The 22,021-nt window shown below is 40.8% G+C and overlaps 1 protein-coding gene across 1 annotated transcript; it reads left to right on the top strand.

Moving 5' to 3' along the window:
• The first annotated feature begins 690 nt into the window (after positions 1-690).
• Positions 691-20,652, top strand: LOC125901054 (serine/threonine-protein phosphatase PP1-beta catalytic subunit-like). The gene is made up of 8 exons (XM_049596406.1): positions 691-803; positions 8,275-8,406; positions 15,741-15,971; positions 16,182-16,286; positions 16,401-16,472; positions 17,824-17,975; positions 18,603-18,737; positions 18,830-20,652. Exons 1-8 carry the CDS (start codon positions 752-754, stop codon positions 18,932-18,934), a joined length of 984 nt encoding a protein of 327 aa, XP_049452363.1. The 5' UTR covers positions 691-751; the 3' UTR covers positions 18,935-20,652.
• Positions 20,653-22,021: the final 1,369 nt, after the last annotated feature.

Below are 22,021 nucleotides of genomic sequence, written 5' to 3'. Positions count from 1 at the left end.
ATATATAGCTATGTAAAAGCATACTTTATGTAGACTACTGCATGGCAAATCTAAATTAATGTATTCTAAAATATCCTTGTCATATGTACTGTGTGTAAGGAATTATTAAAAATTAAAAAAAACAAACCCTGAAATCAATATAACCTCAAATCAAATTGTTGTATTGACCTATTGATATCAGTGTGTCAAGTTTTAGTCTACTCTGTAAATTATTTCAGACAAATATAAATATCTAAAGGCTGGTTTTCCAATATTAGAGTTTACTGCAGGGACGTGTAAGCCACTCCTGAGAACAGGTGATATACTTATAATGGGTTATGCACAGGAGTGATAATAAGTAAGGTGGTAGTTTAGTCCTTTATAAATGAGAGGGAGGGCCAGCCTTGCTTCTTAAGCAAGACACAATGCTGACTTCTACTTGTAAATTAGCATTTTTACACTGTTGTATGAGCACTGCTGCTTTTTGCCACTGCTGCAAACACCCACACTAATTGTGCCTTTTTATCTGTTTCAAAATAATAACTGCACACTGGGTTGTATTTAGTATAGCATAATACAGTGTGTTTGTCAGCCTAAAGCCACAAATAATAAAGTTTAATTAAAATAAAGGTGATTAAAGTGAGTTAAAGTGTGTTTACTCCTCACTTCTTCTCTCGTTATCATCCTGGGTGACTGTTGTCTTGGTAACAGCGCCCCCTGGTGTCTGTAGGGGGAGAAGCACCGGCCAGCACTGTACCACATCAGTTTGAAGATGGCGGAGGGTGAATTGAACGTGGACAGCCTCATCTCTCGGCTCCTGGAAGGTGAACCATTTCTACACACTTTCTGACGTTACACAGAGTTATCTCTTAGTTATAATTAAGCCTGTAGCGAGTTGTTTTCTGTAGCTACCGCGGCTTCCCTCACAACAGGCAGGTAATGTGTTAGCTTGTGTTGCTAACGGCAGCCACTCGTAACGGTGCACCTCCGGCTAGCTGCTGCTAGCTAACGTTACTGTTAGCTGGCCGTGTTTATAAACACAGTCAGCGGTGAACGCCTACATTTCTCAGTTTTCCCAGTAACCGCCACGTTACTGTTGGAGAGTCATTTAATTGTGTCGTGGTCTTTACTTCAGCATGTAATTAAACTTTGTGTCTTGTGTTTTTTGCTGTGTTCTGGCTCATTTATTTCCTAAATTATGTACGGCTGTCGGGAAGGAAGGGCTGGGACGTTTTGTCTCGTGTGTTGTAACGTTAAAATACAACCCTGAACCATTTGTTATCCCTCTAACGGTTGTAATTAATGTGGACGTGAATTATGAATAAGTTAAGTGAGTTAATATGTGCTTCAAAAGGCATGGACACCTATCTAACCAGCGCCCCTGTCCTTGACACGGTTAAGTTTTGCTCCATATCCGAGGTGCTGTCAGTGAACGTTACAGTACACTATTTAATTTCAATTTATGTGACATTATTGGAAATTGGACTATTTTCACAGGTTGATTTAAGCTTTAGAAATAGGCCTACACTGAAAAACAAAACACTAATGTATAGATAACCCTTTCATCTGGTGTTGGACATCCTTACTACTACATCCTAGACTAATTTGTCTTGCATTTAACTTTTGTGTCTTGGTTTATTGGTGTGTTTGAGTGCACAGATTGCTTTGTTTCAGTGTAGGTTTGCACTTTGGGCCCCCACATGCCTATCTGTTAGAAAATGGTGCACAAAACACACATTCGAGACTGTGAAATTAGGATAGATGGAATAAATACTGTGTTTTCCCCTCCACAGTTTTAAAATGTCATCTTGTTTTGCTGTGTTCACACTCTGATTATTGCTACTTGGTAAATAAAGGGAATGTTGTTGGTGTGCGAGGAGCAGGTTTTGGCAGGGAGAGGGATGTGCAAAAATCCTTTTGTGTTGCTGGCCACCTGCTCAAGAGAAAGGCTGGGAGTTTTCTGTTCCCCTGTGATCTATCCTTTGAGTCAGACCAGACCACTAAGGCAAATTCAGCTGTCCTTGGCATACTTTCCACCAGTATATGTGACTCTGTTGGAGGGATGAGACACCAGCATGCCAACATTGAAATGCTAAGATTTGTTATTTATAGTGACTGTGCAGGGAGACGCCGTCACACTGCAGCTGCCTTGTGTTTCTCGCGGTTTCATTTCATGTTAACATTGCTACCAAATGGTGAAATTAATTAAAAGTAAATGATACCATTGCTTCACAGCCTGCAGTCGTCTTGTTGTCTACTCTGAATCATGAAGCAATTTTCTCTGAGCTGGGAAGCTTGTTAATTTTTCACACACTGTGTTTTCTGTGTTTCACAGCTTGGACTGCTGTGACTTGTTGATTGTGTTGCTCATATTTTGAATACAAATGGGACTTGGCATGGTTAATGAGTGGTCAGTTGTGCTGTGATCTTGTTGGTGCAAGATGGTGATGTGTCTCTTTTATATTTTCACCCTCTGAAAACAAGTGACTACACATGACTAATAGATTTGAATGTTATCGTTTCATAGGCTTCTTACGTAATAGTTCAGCTTTGTTAGTGGAGTGGAATCACTCGAGTTAGGATCAAGGTATACATCAACATGATCCATATATCGATTTAATGATCAAAAATGTTAATACATATCCTTAGGGCTGCATGATATGCAAAAAAAAAATCATATTGCATTTATTTTTATAGATATTGTGATTGCAATATGAGTCGTTTTTTTTTAGTGGGAATGTCAGTTTTTGCATTTTATTTCTAATTAAAACGTTGATAATATGATTTTTGTTGGGGTTTGTACCAAACAAGCGTTCTCCCTACATCTGAAATATGATTTATAGGCTGGGGCCTCTCCATAGCAGCACAATTCTTCATTTATAATTGCATTTAGTAACACTTTTTACCTTAATCAAAATATTGCAGCTCCTGCGATTTGGATATTGCTCTTGGCCATGTTGCAGTTTTGAGAATATTTCATTGAATTGTGCAGCCCCACATTATTCTAAAATTCCCGTGGCATGTCTGTGTCACCATTTCCCTACAAGCACATCTCCTTCCTAAACATTCAAACAGTGCTCGTGGCCGGGTGCCAAGCAGACAATGGCAGCAGCATATTTACTGATAGTGTCTCATTGATTACAGCCCCCTGAATTAAATCAAATTGAAATTGCAGACTTTCTAATATCAGCAATATCGTATACTTTTGTGATGAAACTTGTGATTAACACCCCTAATGAAAAACATCCATCATGAATTGTCATATGTTTTTATTTACAGTAGGTAAGAAATTTCTACCAGTGACTTACCACTGTGGAACTCTTTGCTTATTGTTTTTTAATTTAATTTAATTTAATTTAATTTAATTTTATCTCATTTTTCATTTTATTTTATTTTTTTTATTTTATTTTACAAAATGAGTCTGGATCAGTCCAAGTCTTCAGTCCAGGTCTTGTGACTGAAGAAAAAGTTGTGTTAAAGGTTTTAGAGGTATTAGCCAAGAAAATGCACCCTGCAACTTGGCAGAAACCAAAGCTAGGCTTTTAATTTGGTTTGAATCTTAATTAACATTAATCTAGGCTTTTGTTTTCCCAGTATCCAGCGTTAGGTTTGTGTGTCTGTTTTGATAAATGCAGTATTCTCCTAGCTCTACACAATTGCCTCCAAATTTCTGTCTCTTTTAATGGCTATAATTAGGGCTTGGCAGTATATCAATATTATATTGATATTGTGATATGAGACTAGTTACCATTTTAGATTTTGGATGTTATAAGTGTTGTCTTTCCTGGTTTCAAAGGCTGTGTCACAGTAAAGTGATGTAATTTCCTGAACTTACTAGACTGTTCTAGCTGTTGCATCCTTTGTCTTTCCCACTTAGTCGTTTTATTCACATTACTGATAATAATTCTTACAAATCTCATCGTGTAGGTCTAAATATTTTGTGGAAGCAACAATAGTCAACCCTACAATATTGCTGCAATGTCAATATCAAAGTATTTGGTCTAAAATGTTGTGATATTTCATTTTCCTAATATTGCCCAGGCCTAGATGTAATGTAGTTGTAGGTGAAACAAAACCTGTTTTGGTCTTAAACACATGCACCGTTTTCTGTTGATATTTTCCGATGTTCAGCTCAGAGTTTACCATAACAAAAGACTAAAAATTCCCTGGTGCTTAGTCTCTAAACCAGATTATTTGAAAGGTCTTGAGCCCTTATTTTGCATCCCACCATCACATAATAGCTTACTGTATGTTTTGGTGTCTGGGAAAATTCGGTCTTGAGGAAAAGCCAAGTGTCAGTGAGAGTGCTTATTCATTGGAATTAAAACTTATGAAACACTGTGCCACTGTGCCAGACTTATACAGTCGCACAATCACACACAAACAGCGATCTGGTTTATGATGGCTGCAAATCCTTGTCATTGCTTCATTTTAGCCTTTGCCCCTCAATGTTCTTAAGAACGTAATCTCTTTTAAAAGTGCCAGCCTGCAGAAGTGCGAACAGTGAAAGGTTCAGCGTAAAAGCTGGGGCAGGCTAAGCATCCGAGCTTAACTCGCTCAGCTCTGATGACGCCTGGCCATTAAGTGAGAAGCCCTACTTCTGCAATTTCATGCTTCACAACATGCGTGGCACATGGCTATGAAGCAGTGCAGATAGAGTAGATGGATGATAAAGGAAATTGATGGTGTGAAATTGATGGTGTAAAGCGACACTTGATTGAGGTTGGTGGAAGTCTAGAATAGTTTTTGGCACCCAGACACACCATCTGTGAGGATCCATATTCCTCTGGTTCACTCACTTCTCTCAGATTTGTTTGGATTACATGACTAATGAGACCCTGAGTGAGTCTTAAGTACAGTAAGTAGCATGCATATGCACACGTGCAATTATGTACAAAAATGCCCACACTCAGCTTAAGGAATTGCTCACCAATACACCTCTTAATCCATTTTGAACTGCTCCCTGTTTGGTCATTCTATAATTTGTCATCCTGTAACGAAACAAAAAGGGAAATATTTAAAGGAAACTTCCCCTGCTCTGACTAATGCGCATTCGTTTCACTAGGCTCAGCTATCCTTTATTGGAATCTTCAGTGGGCGTCTAGCTTTAAGGCAGCACCAAAATGGTTTGGCTGGTTATTACATAATTCCTCAGTCATGGATTTGTTCATCACTTTTGTTTCCATTGTCAGTGGTGCATTTCACATAGTGCTTTGATTTGCTTGCTGTGACGCCAAATCGAGACTGTGTGCTGTCCAATTAACATTTACTATACATGTATTAATATAGAACCATAGCACAGTTAGTCACTGTTGCGTCACCACTAAAATAATAATGATAATAATAAATCATTTATTTATATAGCACCTTTTGAAACAGGTTACACAGTGCTTTACAGTAAAAACAGATCATCAGTTTAAATAATTACATAAAATACCATGAGTTAAGAAAAGCCTTGAGCTGAAAGTGAGTTTTAACAGAGGATATTGAGTCTGCCTGCTGGAGGATGGAGGAGATCCTGAGGCCAGAGGATCTCGAGCAGTGATGAGGCTTACAGGGAGTTAGCAGATCACACATACAGGCAGGAGTCTGACCATTCAAGGCTTTAAAAATCATCAGTAAAATCTAAAATCAATTCTGAAACCCACAGGTAACAAGTGAAGGGCAGCGAGGACTGGTGTGATGTGGTCGCTTCTCTTAGAGTGTGTTAAAAGCCTGGCAGCAGAGTTTTGTATAAGTTGCGGTCTTTAGCTGTTTTGCCTGCTGATAGCAGAATAAAGTGTGTCACAGTTGTGACATTTTCTTGGAAATTTAATTGCTTTTCATGAAAGAAATCAGTTGGGTGGAGACAGTTTGGGTTTTTTTAAATCTTGGATGTAAATGTCAGCTTAGAGATAGGTTTATAATTAATAACAAAAGAGGGATTCACAAAGGGTTTCTATGAAGGTCCAGTGTTTTAGGATTTAATGGCATCTAAAGGTGAGATGCAGAAGTGAAATTTTTCCCATTGTGCCAAACATGTAGGAGAACTACGGTGGCTGAGAATGGCCCTATCTACAGCCAGTGCTTGGTCTGTCTGTTCCAGGTTACTGTAGCAATAACATGGATCCACTTCTCATGTATATAAACGGATCAATGAAAGCTAACAAAAACACAATGCTTTTAATTTTCAAGTGGTTATAAACTATTGAAAACATTGTAATAAATATCACATACCATTTCTCAACTCAACTTTATTCATATAACACCTTTCATACTAACATGCAGCCCAAAGTGCTTGACATGGCAAAACTGTAATGACACAGACACAATTTAAAGGATAACACAAACAACTGAACATAAAGTTTTGCAAGAGTATAAAATTACAACAAGAACACAATGAAATATTAAAAGGTTAAGAAGAATAAAAAGAAAGGGCTGAAATAAGGTGAATTAGGTAGGTACACAGATGCCAACATGTACTCCTAAATCCTGCACACTGGGCCTTTAATAGGGGGTAACCAGTGTATTGTTTGAGAGGACAGTTTGCTCCAAAATCAAAAATACATAATTTCTCATCTTACCTATAGTGTTATTTATCAGTCTTGATTGTTTTGGTGTGAGTTGCTGAGTGTTAGAGATAGCAGTTATGAGTCGCAATTTTAGTGGGAATGGTCGTTTCTGCATTTCTTTTTCACTGAAAAAAATAGATAAAAATGATGATAATGTGATTTTATGTAATTTTGCTGGGGTCTTGACCAAACAAACATGTTCCCTTATGTCTGGGATATGGTTTGTAAGTCAGGACATCTCTGTAGCACCACAAAGCTTCATTTATTATGGAATGTTGTGACACATTTTACCTTTATCAAGACATTGCAGCTCCTGCAGTTTGGATACTGCACTTGGCCATGTCACAATTTTGATAATATTTAGATGAATTGCTTCTCTTGAATTGAACAAGATAGCACTGGGCTTATGCTGCTTGAACTCCATCTGCCATCCATATCACAGTGCAGAGGGATGTGTGTGTCTGCTCATGGGCGAGAGGTAGTGCCTGTGGTGGTGCGAGATGTAAACATTCATGGTGTTTTCAGTAGCTAGCTCAGTGGTGCTATGAGCTAGCAGTAGATGCACATTTCCTTCTGTGCCTTGATTCAGTTGGCGGGTATAGCTTGGTAGAAAGAAAATAGTTCCTACGTAGTTTCTCCTGCTCATAACAAGGGTCTGTGGATTTTCTTAAGTAATGGGGTCATGATTTCTGGAAAGAGATGTTTCTGTTGAGTTTTTCAAATGTTGACTGCATGTCTAATATCTCCCACACTTGGTAACTCAAACCAAAACATCTAGACTGATAAATAGGCACTACAGGTAAGAGAAAAAAATATGTATTGTTGATTTTGAGGTGAGCTCTCTCTTTAAAATTGAAGGGGGGATGCCAGTAGACAGATCAGTTAATAATGGCTAAAATATCTGGACCAGCTTTCTGAAATATTGCTTTCAAAAAACAAGTGGGAATGCAGTTTGAAGGGCAGGTGGATGATTTTGAAAGTGCAGCAGTGCATTTTAGGGCTGACTATAGGACCAGTCTTCAGCCTGATATAAATTTATTTGGATTTCTGTGTTTGTCTACCTCTGCACTTCTCAATTTTGCATTGCTGTTTTGCCATGTGACTGACTGTGTGCTTTTAAAAGGACGCCATCTTTCAGAAACTTTGTACCAACCAAGCTGTCCAGATATTAAATCAAACACAAATACATAAAATGCAGACTTTTGAAACTAGACAGAACATAACTTTAGTCTTACGCAAGCCATAAGGTACTACAGCAAGGAAGCACTTTTTATGTATAATCTCACTTTTCATATCTCTTGATTATTTCGACTGCTGACTGTGGCCAACGTTTGCAGTTCTCACTTTGCTTTTCATCATTGTAAGATAAATCTGCTCGCAGAGCTGTGGCAGAACGCCAGAAAGTAGGCTTAAGCTAACAGTGCAACTACACAGCCAATAAACCCACACCAGTGCTGAAGATGCAAGCTGCTCTCATAGTCTAAGCAGTGGGTTTCTTAAGTATGGCTGAGACCAAGCAGCTATAAGCTACAGAACTATTACGCCCACCACTCATCAGATTTTAAGATTGCTTTGTGAGTCCCCCTGTAAGTGTTTTCCTCCCCTTAGGTGAAAAATTATTCTATCATGGCCTCATTCTGATGAAGTCTGCGTTGTTGGGGTGTGCCGGTGCTGCTGTGTTCACACTGACAATGATGCTAACAGTTTCTGATAGCACTGATGGGGTGTGTTCTCTCCTCTCCAGTACGGGGATGTCGCCCGGGGAAGATAGTCCAGATGACTGAGGCGGAGGTGCGGGGCCTCTGCATCAAATCCAGGGAGATCTTCCTCAGCCAGCCCATCCTGCTGGAGCTTGAGGCACCCTTGAAGATCTGTGGTCAGTGCTGTACTCATGTGCCCTTGTTTTAGGCCATTTTCTCACAGCCTCATGTTTATTTTTACTCTCTTGTCTTTCACTCTCTCATAACCTTCTGTACTGTATATTCCACTGTGACATTTGCTTTAAAGTGCATCTGAACCGAAAGCTTTAAAAGTGTACTTATGTAACCAGACGAGATAACACTGCCTCAGCCTGGGTCGTCACTGTTACTCTCTCCACTACCCTGTGTATGCATGGAATTGCACACACATGCAGATTGTATATCACTGTTTCACACACATAATATAGACAGACCGAAGCAGAGCAAAGCAGTGCACATTTGCACAGCGCACTCCCTCAGCAGTTGAAATGCAACCACTATCACTATCTCTCACTGGCCCCTGCACATCTCTGCACACTCCCACATGCTTTATCTCCCCCCCAGTGTGGCGCTGCAACTGCAAACAAGTCAGAACCGTCGAATATATGTGCCAGTGCTCGAGAAAACAGCACACACACACACAACCTCAAGCCTACACACAGTTCATTTGTGGCTGTCCTCATACCAGTTTCCTCCTACAAACATGTACTTTCCGATTGTTGTTGTGTCGGCCTAATAACTGTGTCAACCTCAGATGGCAGCATTTGCATTTCAAGTGATAAACACGATAACGGGAAATTAATTTGATGAAGTACCTGACTTTTTAAAGGTCTTCCATGTAGACCTTACCCGGGCTTATTACTTTAAAATATGCATGAGTGTGAGGTGGTGTTATTTGTCACTGTGTGGGGTTTCTTTGTCTCTCCTTTACTTTCTTTGTTCTGTCGCTGAACCCCGATGATTGCTTGCCTTTAACCCACGTCTGTGACGGCAGGCTTTCAGGGCACCAGCACTGAATATAAAGACCAAACAGTGAATGCCTTTAAATATTTACTAAGGCCACATGGATCAGGTTCTGCGCGTACTCTAGCTCACATGTGTTAACCTTAATGCCACTGGAATACTTTGACCCAAGCTGGCGGCTTTGACACTGTTTGGCATTTATTTAAAGGGAATAATACAATATTGGATTTCTTTAATGCGGTGTTGTCGTCAATGGTCTTGTCTAGTCAATGTTCTTGTGCAGTGACACAAAAGATACTAATCAAACTTTCTTTGTAAGGGTGTGTTGAATTTGCTGAAGACAGACTATGTTCACTAACATTCTGCAGGGTACAAAAAAAAAAGGCAATTCAGATCCTTTACAAGTTTTTTTAATAGCAAGTTATCAACCAACTGTTAAACAAGCATTACATAGACTAAAACATGACATCTCTGACTTTCAGCACTCAGCTCCCCTCTCATCCACAGCCTCTATATTTCACACATGCACCTGGCGCTGGATAAGCCAGCCAAGCTGCAATGTTTTGACTGTGCCTGTGCACGCCGCTGTGAAGCTGACGCTGTTGGGAGAGACAACTTGCTGTGATTTCTCATCAGATAAAAGCTGTTTTATTTTAGGTTAACATCTGAAAAACGCTGAATTGCAGACATGCCTCCTGCACCCCTCGCGTAAACTAATTGGGGTATTTTCAGTTGATGAGAACCTGTCTGACACGAAAATCTCCTGTCCCAATGCATAATATGTCAAATGCAGTTTGCCAAAAATACCAGGATGCTCTATTACATCTGGTCCGATTTTGCAGTCTGCAAGCCAGCATGCTGTTCTGGCTATTCTGACCCACAATCCTCTGCACAGCGGACAACATGTCACATCAACTGAGCTGCAGAGAGATGACAGCTTGATGACTCATTGACAGCTGATTGACAGCAGTCAGAAGTCACAATGAGGGATGACAGCGCATTAAAGCAACTGATCACCAGTCAAATAGTAATTAAGGGATATTGATTAAGTGAAAAAAAAAAAAATATTCAGAAATATTACAACAACAATAAGACATCACTACTAAAGAGGACTGCAGATGTAATTTCACTGTCGCAAATACAGTATGTTAGAATCTACATGTATGCAGTTATAACAGTGCAAAGTAACAAAATCACAGCTCTGAGTGTTGATCTCTGTGTCCGGCAAACTCAGTAAGTGGTGTTTGTTTTATCTCCTCGGTAACAGATATAAAAGCAACAGGGTCAAAGTTCAGGATGGAATGTTATGAGGAAGTAGTATGTCCCAATTGTGTGCATACTGCATGCAACAGTACATACTTTGTAAGAGCAGCTGCAGTACTTACTAAAAGTAAAAAAGAAAAAGTATGCGATTCAGAACGCACCCATGGACGGTATGCTCCAAAAGTAAAGTCGGCTGCAGTATAGGTCATTAAGCAGCTGGTACAAAACACAGGTGAAATTGACAACATTAGTGATGGCTCTGTTCCATTAAGTTTCACAGTAAGCTATTCAGTGAGCCAGCATGGACAACTCTGGAGGTAACTCTGTACTGTAGAGATCGCTGCTGTGCAGACTCCGGCTCCAAATGACGTCTCCAGCATATGAAAGGAAAATATAAGGGCCTGATTCTCTGGACATTGTAAGGAGGTCATATGTGAAAACGGCTAATCAAGCTTTTCTTAAGCCAGCTTTGACATCAGACCAGTTATGTTGTTGTGTGTGGTGCACATTTGCTCTTATTGTCATTTTTTTTTTTTCTTCCATTCGACATGTTTGTCATTGGGTGTTATACACTCACTGGCCACTTTATTAGGTACATCTTGCTAGTACTGGGTTGCACCCCCTTTTGCCTTCAGAACTGCCTTAATTCTTTGTGGCATAGATTCATCAAGGTGCTGGTTTCCCTTTGTTAGCTGACAGGAGTGGCACCTGGTGTGGTCTTCTGCTGCTGTAGCCCATCTGCTTCAAGGTTGGACATGTTGTTGGTTTAGAGATGGTCTTCTGCAGACCTTGGTTGTAACCAGTTCTTATTTGAGTTACTGTTGCCTTTCTGTCATCTTGAACCAGTCTGGCCATTCTCCTCTGACCTCTGGCATCAACAAGGCATTTTCACCCAGAGAACTGCTGCTCACTGGATATAACTGAATATTTTAATGCACGTGTCACGCCATCTACAGTAGAGCAGTCTAGACGGCCTACATTACAGTTACAGTCAGCCTGTTTGCTGAGTGTTTTTGTGTTTATTTGTTGTTTTCATCTTGAAAATGCGCCCTGAACGGTATTATTCACTGTTCCTCACACCACTGACGTGTCTTTATGTGGGTGTTTCTGAACCTGTTGATTATCTGGCTACACGAGGTCACGCAACCGAGCACTTGATTACAGCTTTGTTATCTAAGCACCAGTGTCCCATGCATGCAAAGACATTGTTATTGTTTGTTTAATCATTACTGATCTGATTCATCTGCATGTCAGCATGACATATAACACTGTTGTACAGCACACGGGTGGCATACTCAGGAGCCATAAGATGCTCTACTCTGTCCTTTTATTATTACAGAAGTCTGTTATTACCATTGCTTTTATATTGTGTTGTCATCGGGGAAAAATGGTGCTCATTTATAACACTGACCTCAGGTCCAGCACTCCCTCTTTTTCCAACTTTCAGCCTTTTGCTCTGCTTTTTAAACCCTAAATCTCTGTGCTGCTATTCTCGGACTGTTTTGACACTGCAGAGGCAGTGCTGGGTAAATAATTCACTGCCATCCTACAGTTCCTCGTGAGAGGGCAGGCGGGGGGGCTGCCCTGTAAAAAGCCAGTCCCAGTGAAGCTCACACATTCACATTCAGTCGAGCAGCAACTCGTAGTGTGGAGCTGAGGATAGTTAGGATAGTAAAACCGACCTGAGGTGCCTTCTCTGGAGGCTGACATTTTCAAACAGACAGCCAGTCAACTAGTGGTAGTTTCTCCAGGTTTCACTACAGAGTCAAAGCTCAGCTGAAGTCAGCCCTGCGCTTCCAAAGTTCACTCACCTCCAACTGTCTGTGTACAGATTACAGTCTGTGTTGCCATGTCTCTGTGTTTACCATTTAATCCAAATCTGGCTCCGTTTCTGCATTCCATTTTTCTTTTCTGAGCAAATTGCAAGATAAATGAGCAAAGCTAATTGTTCATGCCTCATGTCCGTTTCTGTTTTGGTGTAGGCACAAGCAAGAATTATTGTTTTCTGTGTGTTGTCCTCTGTATTTACTCAGTTCTCTCTATTTACTCTGTTATCCAGGATGTGTTGCTTTCAGCCTGCCAAGACTAAAAACAATCTGTGTTCAACAAAATCAGTGTTTTCATGTCTTTATGTAGCTTTCAGCAGCCTTCAGATCTGTTCCTAGCTCCAGGAAGATTAACACAATGCAGACTCTGGGTACAAATCAGCACCATCCGCTTGTCAAGTGCTGGTAAAATATGCACGTTTACTTCATTCACCAGCCAGAAAAACAATGATGATCTATTGAGCGGCTGGTAAAATTTGAATATTTACGAGTGCTGCGTGGATGACTTTTTTTGTAGGCCGATGTGAAAGTTAGCATCGCCTTGGTTCTCATGTCAAAGAGCCAGTGGGACTTTTTCATTGGATTTTGGATTGTTGCAGAAAACGTTTGATACTTACAAGTTTTGTTCAGCATGATAATCTTCACAAATGAACACCACTTCTATGATTTTTGTAGTGTGAATATGAACACCAGAAATAAAAAAACTAACGTTAGGCTATAAGCGAACTACAGCATGGTCGCATGACTTCAACATCAGCTGTAAAGTCGTGTTTGGCTTGATGACATTCTCTAGTCTCTACTTGTTAGCAACCGCCTTTTTTAAGACGCCCAGATGCTCAAAAAATTCACAAGTCAGGTATTTACTGGCGTGTTTATATCGTGGATCAACACGTGAAAAATCTCTAAAGCTTGTGTTAACCATAGCCCTTATTTCAGGCATCTAACCGAAAACCCAATGACATCGAGATGAGGGAACTGAAGTGCAGAAATGTTCTACCCTATGTAGCAGGTGCACAAAAGTTTATTACACAGTTATGTGCGCCCATAAACAATAAAATAAGGATATGACTAATTTCACTGTTGTAGCAGACCAACATTTAAATAATGTTAACTGGAACACAAAATGAGGCCCTATAAAACTGAAATCTTGTAAAATACATCTGGCACATGGATCCCGACTCTCCTCTTTACCTCTTCACTCTCCCATAAGAAGTTAAAACTTAAAATAGGGTTTGAAGGCAGCATCTAAAGTGCTAAAGAAACTTAAAAGCTCTCCTGCTTTCATACTGACAGCTTGCGACCTGGACTACAGTATGTTGCAGGAGCACTGCATTAATACTTTAGGACTTGTTTCATTGAAGTTTTGATATTGTATTATTAATGTGAAGGATTGTGAAGTTGTTAACATTACCAGAACTTGCGTCAAAACTCGAGATAGCGAGCTGGGGCTGCGTGTCCAGGGCAAAGAAAGTGATTGATGGTGATGGTAAAACACAAACCAGCAGGCTAAGCGCAACATGAGTGCTGAGCATAAGTCAGAGCCTGACTTCAAACATCCAGAACTGCTCCTTTAATCATTCATTTGCATGGGGGGAAAAAAAGTGTGTTTTTGCATGCCATCCTTAGACACAGGCAAAAATAAGTAGAGGCCTGTAGCCATATATTGATGCCAGTCGTGGTTTGGGTTTTGGTGCCCAGATCACTAAAATGAAAAAGATCATGCCAGCCACTCTGATGATATAAAACTGGACTTTTGTTGGTCATTTTAATCTCAGGGCCAGACAGCTGTACAGTTTAACAAGGCCTATTATTTCATTTAATTTGTATTTGGTGCTATCTTGTAATGAAGCATTGCCATAAAAAGAGTGTGGCACATGAATTCGCTTGCCGTTTTAGTCACAATACAGCCTGTTATTATTGTCCTAGTCTTTCTGGTGAGGCTTTCTGCAGTCATCTGGGTCTGGAGCACTTAGCCCAAATTAGAGCAGCTCTTAAGTTGGTGCGAGAGGATAAAAAAGGAAGCAGGTCTTGGCTAGGTGATGAAGTGAGGCTCCCCTGCAGAGATCCTGCGCTTTGATAAGAGCTGCTCCAGCACATCTCTGCATGACTGATGTCAAAAAGAGACAAGGTTGACCCTGAATCCTGGGAGAGTTGTTAAAATTAAAGTTAGTTTGTGCCGGTATGTGTATGTGCGTCCTTGTATTTTGTGATTAACCTGGATTGTCTGCATTCTCTCCCTCGGTAGCTCTTCCCATGGGCCATGGCATTGATCTGGTGGCACTTGTAGTGGCTCATTTTGTGTGTGTACTTGCTGCTGTAGTCCCAGTAAAGCAGAGGCACAGTCATATATCCCCACCAACCTACATGTCTGGCGGTGTTCTGGAAATCAAAATGGATTCAAAGACATAGGAGTTGGTGTGTGTATATATATATTTGTAGGGGTGGATATGTGGTTTGGGGACAGAAAAAGTTTTTGCTTCTGTGTTAAGTCCTGCATTTGCTTTGATGAGATTCTTCGTCTTATCCTTTTCTCCACAAACTGCATCACCACTGTTTTTGATAATCTCTTCCCTTTCGCCCAGCTGTGTTTAGTGCTTCTCAGTGTTTTCCTCTTTGTGTAATGAATGCATGTTAACGCTGTAGTTGGTAACTTTTATCCAAAAAATGTTACCATATTTGCTGAAACTGTAACTATATTCACACAGCATGAAATGAGATGGATAATCTGTGAAAAAGAATCATATTTTTCTGCCTACTCTGTTGCCCTGAAGCGCTTCAGATGTCCTTACTGCATGCCATTGAAAACAACGAATCAGAGCCGAGGAATCTCCAACGCAGCTGTCTGTCATGTCAATCACTGCTGTAAACTGCGGTCAAACTGTCAAGCTAGGCAGCGATGATCAAATATTAATCAAGATTCTGTTACTGCATTGCATATTTTGTCACCTGAAGCATTTTCAGAAACATTTTAGTGTCCTGTCTAGCTGTAAAATGAGAAAGTTTGTGGCCTGGCCACCATATTGGATGCAGTCGTTGTTACAGGTAAGGCTTGAAATATATATATAGTTTGTGGAGAAAACTGCCTATTTAAAGCCTCAACTGTATCATTGACTGCATCCAATATGGCAGTCAGGCCACAAACTCTCATTTTACAGCTAAATAGGACACTAAAATGTTCCTTAGAATATTTCAGGCGAGAAATAGGCAATGCAGTACCAGAATCTTGATTTATATTTGATCAGAGGAGAAGGAAACTGTATGTCTTTCAGAATATACTAACAGTTTCGGCAAATAGGACCAAAAATAATTCTCATAAAAGTTACCAACTGTAGCTTTAAGCAGCTTGTCTTACAGCAAATAGCCAAACTAACGCTTCTCCCTGTCTTGTCTCCACCCTTTGCCTTTCACCACCCTTTTAGGTGACATCCATGGGCAATACACAGATCTGCTGAGGCTGTTTGAGTACGGTGGTTTCCCTCCAGAGGCAAACTACCTTTTCCTGGGCGACTACGTGGACAGAGGGAAACAGTCCCTGGAAACCATCTGCCTCTTGTTGGCCTACAAGATCAAATACCCAGAGAACTTTTTCCTGCTCAGGGGCAACCACGAGTGTGCTTCCATCAACCGCATCTACGGTTTCTACGATGAGTGTGAGTACAAATGAACTCACCCTGCCTGCACACATAAACACTTATCAGCCACAACACTAAAACCTCACAGGTGAAGTGAATGACATTGATCATCTCGTTACAAGGCAGTGGTCTGCTGGAATCCTTGGGTACTGATCATCGCACACCTAAACAGTCCTGAAGCACTTACATCGTTTGGTTTTAATCATGTGTGTATTTGTGTTCCACCAGGCAAGCGCAGGTTCAACATTAAGTTGTGGAAGACCTTCACTGACTGCTTTAACTGCCTCCCCATTGCTGCTATCATTGATGAGAAGATCTTCTGCTGCCATGGAGGTAAGAAAACAGCTGGCACGCATTTTCTCCCCTTGTCCCAAATGTAAACCAGAGCTTTTTGATGCCCTGGTTTGATATATATTCGTAGTACTAACCTCTTTATTTTCTATTTAGGGCTATCGCCTGATTTGCAGTCAATGGAGCAGATTCGCAGGATCATGAGGCCAACAGACGTGCCTGATACAGGTACTGTTAATGTGTCTGTATGTACTTAAAGGGACAGTTCACCCCCAAATCAAACCTACATATCCTTTTACCTGTAGTGCTGTTTATCAGTCTAGATTGTCTAGTTGTTGGAGATATCGTTCTGTAGAGATGTCTGCCTTCTCTCGAATATAATGGAACTAGATGGCACTCGGCTTGTGGTGCCCAAAGTGCCAAAAAGTCTACAACCGCCAACTGTATCACTGTGCAGAAGGAAGTGCAACTCATGAACGAGAGGCTCAAGCTCATGACAGCGCAAGATGTAAACCTGAATGGCGTCCTCCTTGGCTCACCTAGCCTCCTTGGCTAATTGGCGCGAGGTGAGCTAGCAGTAGATGCATGCCTCCTTCTGTGCAGAAATAGTCAGTGGGTGTAATTCGTTAGAAAGAAAATAGTTCCTACATGAAACTGAAAACTGTTACTGAAACTGCTCACAACAAGGTCTGTAGAATATCTCTTGAGTAAGCGGATTTCTGGGAAGAGACATTGCTATTAAGTTGTTCAGATGTATTGTTTTGGCGCGTTGCAGCACATGCAGGGGAGGTCTGTCCATTTTTCCAAAAACCAAAGCCCCATTAGTCAAAAAAATGTCCAGTTTCCCAATTGCCAGAAAAAATGTTACATGTAACGGATATGTTACATTTGTCAGCGACGCTGTGGTGACTGTGTGGTTAGGTTTAGGCACAAAAACCTTGGTTATGTTTAAAAAAAGATTGTGTTTTGGCTTAAATCACCCACATGTGGTGGCACAAAAGTTGCTGATAAGCAGGGACGGGTCAGTGAAATACACCCGGGTGCGGTGACTCAAATGCTGCTGAGAAACGCCTGCGGTAAAATCACCCGCAATCAGTGGTTCGAACGCTGCTAGGAAACAGAAACTAACTGCAGGGAGTGTGTATTTTTGGAGAAACAGGACTTCGGAGCAATGGGCGTTCATTTTTGGGATAATGATCTATCTTTGGAACAGGCTTTTGGTTCAAGGGGACTAAAGGCACTTCAGAATTTGGGGCCGTTAGCACAATGGCGTGGCACCAAGCTGAGTGCCATTCAGTTCTTTTATAATGTAGAAAAGGCAGACCTCCCAGTGGCCGCTATCTCCAACACTCGTCAACTCACACTTAAACAATCTAGACAGATTAACAGCACTACAGGTAAGAGGAAAATATGTGTACTGATTTTGGGGTGAACTGTCCCTTTAAGTGGATGCTCACACTCATAGATTTTCCTTAATGTGAATGACAATGACACTGTTACTATCTACGCTCTTCCTTCAACTCTTTCCCAATTTCCCTGTTCTTTATCTCCATCTCTCCTCTCCACGTGCGTCACCCAGGCTTGCTGTGTGACCTTTTGTGGTCAGACCCAGATAAGGACGTACAAGGCTGGGGAGAGAACGACCGTGGGGTCTCCTTCACCTTCGGGGCAGATGTGGTCAGCAAGTTCCTAAACCGCCACGACCTGGACCTCATCTGCAGAGCCCACCAGGTAATTACCAAGGGGAATGAAGGCAGAGAGTCCTGGATGGGGAGTGTGAAAGCGGGAAGTGCATTGCAAGCAAATTGATCTTGTTTTTTTTTTTTGTTTTTTTTTTTTCTTCGAGACTTTAAAATTGGTTGGACATGCACTTTAATGAAAGCTGACCTCCATTAGTTTGTGTGTCTTCTGCTCGAGTAATTACTGCGGCTGATGCAAAGACACAGACACAAGAGCTAAACCACATATTAATAGACTCAGTGTATCTTTTTCCCCCCTGAATCATTCATTACGACTTCATTTAGCTCTCACTTATTATCATTTTGGGGTTTTTTTTTTTCTGATTTTAAACAGTCTGACAGAGAATTAGAAGCTATTTTTTGCATCTGAGACACTGGAGTCACGTGTATTCACTGATAGATGACTAAAAAGAATTGATTATCATGATCAGAATGTATAACTTCTCCGTCATACATTAGCTATTTCAGCTCCACGTTGGGCGTCGTATATAGATTCAGATGTAGGTGGTTATGGACGCTCAACCATGATAGCAAAGCTGGATTCTGTAACTAGCCGAAGATCTGTTTCTCTGTATTGATCGGCGTGGGCGGTGGAATAATGTCATGTGTCTTCCAACAGGTTGTGGAGGATGGATATGAGTTCTTTGCCAAACGCCAACTGGTCACACTGTTCTCTGCTCCAAACTACTGTGGGGAGTTTGACAATGCAGGCGGCATGATGAGTGTCGACGAATCCCTCATGTGCTCCTTCCAGGTAGGTTAAAAACTAGACATGAGCATATATGTTTGACTGTGTTACCTCAGAGACGCTCACACCTCTCTGTGTCTCTGTGTTGTTATTTAAAGATCCTAAAGCCCTCAGAGAAGAAGGCCAAGTACCAGTACGGCGGTGTAAATTCTGGTCGGCCTGTCACCCCTCCCCGCACCACCCAAGCCCCCAAGAAGAGGTGAACGTACAGCCTTGGCTCGCCCCCCTCCTTCTCCCCCTGTCCGTCCCTGGTCTGCCATCACGGCAACCCCTGTAACTCCCCTGTATAGTGAAGATACAGGGCTTATCTAATTGCCCAAATCTTTCTCCCCTACTCACCCACCCCCTCCCCAACTCCACTGACAGCTCTTTTCTTAATGTGTATGTGTACATAAATTTGCTGTGATCAATCTGTTTTGTTTTTTTTTTTTTGTTGTTTTTTTGCCTGTTTGTTGGTATTTTTGATATTATTAACAGATAATCTTTTTTTTTTTTGTGGTTTTACTTCCAATGCCATTTGAGGTTTTCTGAGGTTCTGTGTCGTGTAAGGAAAAGCCTTCTCTGCGTAGAGCGGCTGACTTAGAGGAATTTCTTTTCAGTTTAACTAAAAACACAGTCGAGATTGATTGTTTGCCTTGACCTCTCGGAAAAGCGAAGCGAGTCCTTCCAGCGTGTTGTTAAATGAGACTGAGGTTTTCTGTGCAATGCTAAATCCGTAGACACAAATAACAGTTTAACAGTTTGAACACATTACAGCGTATGCGGTGCACTTGCGGTTGTTGGTGCAGGCGCACGTTTTATATATTTAACCAGAGAAAAAGTGCATGTCCCCACGAGTGGCGAAGAATGTGAAGAGACCGGTTTGAATGAAGTATAGAGGCTAAATTGGATGCTGCTGGCAGTGGACACGCTCTCCCCGAACACAACGCCCTCTGGGCATCCATTCCTCCACTCTGTTATGCCTCCCTGTGCCTCGACTCCACACCCACACAAAAACATGCCGCTCCTCACACAGAGCTGGCATTGACCATGTTCCTGGGTCTATTTATTATTTGTTCTCATCAAGTTAATACCCCGTTATAATCCTCCTGATATGAAGTGAGGACATTTTCTTAATGTCCACACACACTAACGGTCAGTATTTCACCTGCGGACATACTGGAGATATGGTGTAGAAGAAGTGCTTATAAAAATGGCCGCTCCTAATCTTTGTATGAAGAAGCAGTGAAGGATAGAAAATATCTAACAGCACAGGTTGCAATGTATTTTATATAAGCCGTACAGTGTTGAAATGACCAAATAAATACAATGCAAGCTTCATAAAATGCTCCACAGTATTTCATTTGTTTAGTGCTGTTTATAGAGCACACAACAACAACAACACAATGAAGAAAGTTTGCTTTTGAAAGCTTTTAAAAAATGCCAGCGATCCTCCTGTCACATCACCCAATCTGTTCTGGTACAGAGTATGAAAACTGTGGAGGAGTCAGGAGTGGGCGGCAGAACCAAGACGTTATGCTGTGTGATAGTGACGCCACCTGGTGTATGAACACAGTAGTGCAGTGCAAATCAGATGTGAATTTCAAACAAGCTCGCAATGGGCTTTTGATTCTGTTGCCAGTGCAAAATGTTGTCATTCACCACGAGGAGGATGAGGAGGAGGTACTGGCAGGTGACGATGCAGTCGACCCTTTGTGGAAAACAGTTGCCTCTTTTCTTTCTTTCTTTTTGCTCTTTGTGGTATTATTCTTTCTGTTGTATTTCTATGTTCTCTATTCACATTGTTTACTTTTTGTTCACTTAATTTATTTCCTAATACTGATGATAATACGAAAACAATGAGGTGTTACCAAAAGCTGTTTTGCAATTTGTACAAGTTTGTTTGAAAGTCTATAAATTCAATAAAATTGATGGAAACCAACCATTGTTGCCCTCTCTGTTTCTGAACCCATGTCTTCACTCTGTTGAAGAACTTCAAGCACTGCAAAGTTACACAGAGTTATTTACTTTAAGCTGAATTTATGAAAAGATTATTTAAAATGAGTTTAAAGATAATTTAAAAATAAGTTTGCAGTCATTACAGGGTGGAGTAGGCGCTGTAAAAAAAAAAGAATGTTTTTAGCTCTGACTTAAAAGTGCTCAGAGTCGGGGCTTGTCTAACATCATCTGGGAGGTTATTCCAGGTTTGTGCTGCATGATAACAAAACGCTGCTTCACCATGTTTCATTCCGACTCTTGGGACAGTCAGTAGGCGGGCCCCAGATGTCTTCAGGGTCCTAGAAGGTTCATATGTCACAAGCATGTCAGAAATACATTTGGGCGCTGAGCCACATTTAAATATAATGGTAAAACTCTTCAACTAACAAAATGTTTTCCTTGCGTAGCATAAAATTTGGTGTGCAACCCTGTGTTTTAGAACAGCAAATAAACCTTTAAATCGAGATGATGTTGGGTTTTGAGCACCTCAAACAACAGTAGTATATTATAAACCAAATATTAAAACAAATATGATCACATTTTTTCAATCTTATCCTTTTAAGGGATAAAGAGTTTATTTTATTTCAACTGTATTTAGAAGGCAGCTATCCAAGTTATCTATTTCTGCTCTTGCTCAGCTTCACAAATTAATACTAACACTAACGTTTTACTCCTCCTGGACCTTCTTCAAGGGTGTTCAACACCATCATTTCACAACAATGAGCTTAAAAAGAAACTGCCTTACCCATTTCACAGGTGTGCACAGGTGTGAGGGAATTAATCAGCATCACTGACAACAGCCTGTGCACCATGTGTCACATATCCCACAAACTAAAGACCAAGAGAACAAGACAAACATAGGAAAAACCTACAAAACTCAGGCTCCTTAGAAAATAAAAGCTATTTACAAGATTATTGACAAAAATGTTGATTGTATAAATGAACACATCGGCCTCTCAGCTTTCATAAATCATTCAAAATACTCAACATTGTACACTCTTACGCCATGTATCATAAATTGGTCTTTTAAGATCCCAAAATCCATCACAGCATGACATGTCATGGTATCGCATCATTTAATCCTTCAGGAGATAGTGTTTGCAGATTAAAGGCATTTGACACACTGACCTATACAAAGCAGACTAATTGCAAGTTAACTTAATATATTTTACATTAATTTAAGATGATGACACTCTCTATCATCGAATTACTCACAAGCTAGTCACAGATCAGTCCTTTGTTCACTTTTCTTCTGTCTCTTGTGAGCATATCTTTGTCAGTTACCCTCTCTGCCAGGGGTTTAAAGAAACATA

The sequence above is a fragment of the Epinephelus fuscoguttatus genome, linkage group LG14 (assembly GCF_011397635.1).
Source record: "Epinephelus fuscoguttatus linkage group LG14, E.fuscoguttatus.final_Chr_v1".
In the NCBI taxonomy this organism is placed as follows: Eukaryota; Metazoa; Chordata; class Actinopteri; order Perciformes; family Serranidae; genus Epinephelus; species Epinephelus fuscoguttatus.
The sequence above is the reverse complement of the archived record's forward strand: the minus strand, read 5'-3'. Positions and strand labels throughout refer to the sequence as shown.

Coding starts and splice junctions, on each gene's coding strand:
- LOC125901054 (XM_049596406.1), top strand. CDS start 752: ATGGCGGAGGGTGAATTGAACGTGGACAGCCTCATCTCTCGGCTCCTG. Junction 15,972..16,181: donor CTACGGTTTCTACGATGAGT/GTGAGTACAAAT, acceptor GTGTTCCACCAG/GCAAGCGCAGGTTCAACATT. Junction 17,976..18,602: donor TCATCTGCAGAGCCCACCAG/GTAATTACCAAG, acceptor GTCTTCCAACAG/GTTGTGGAGGATGGATATGA.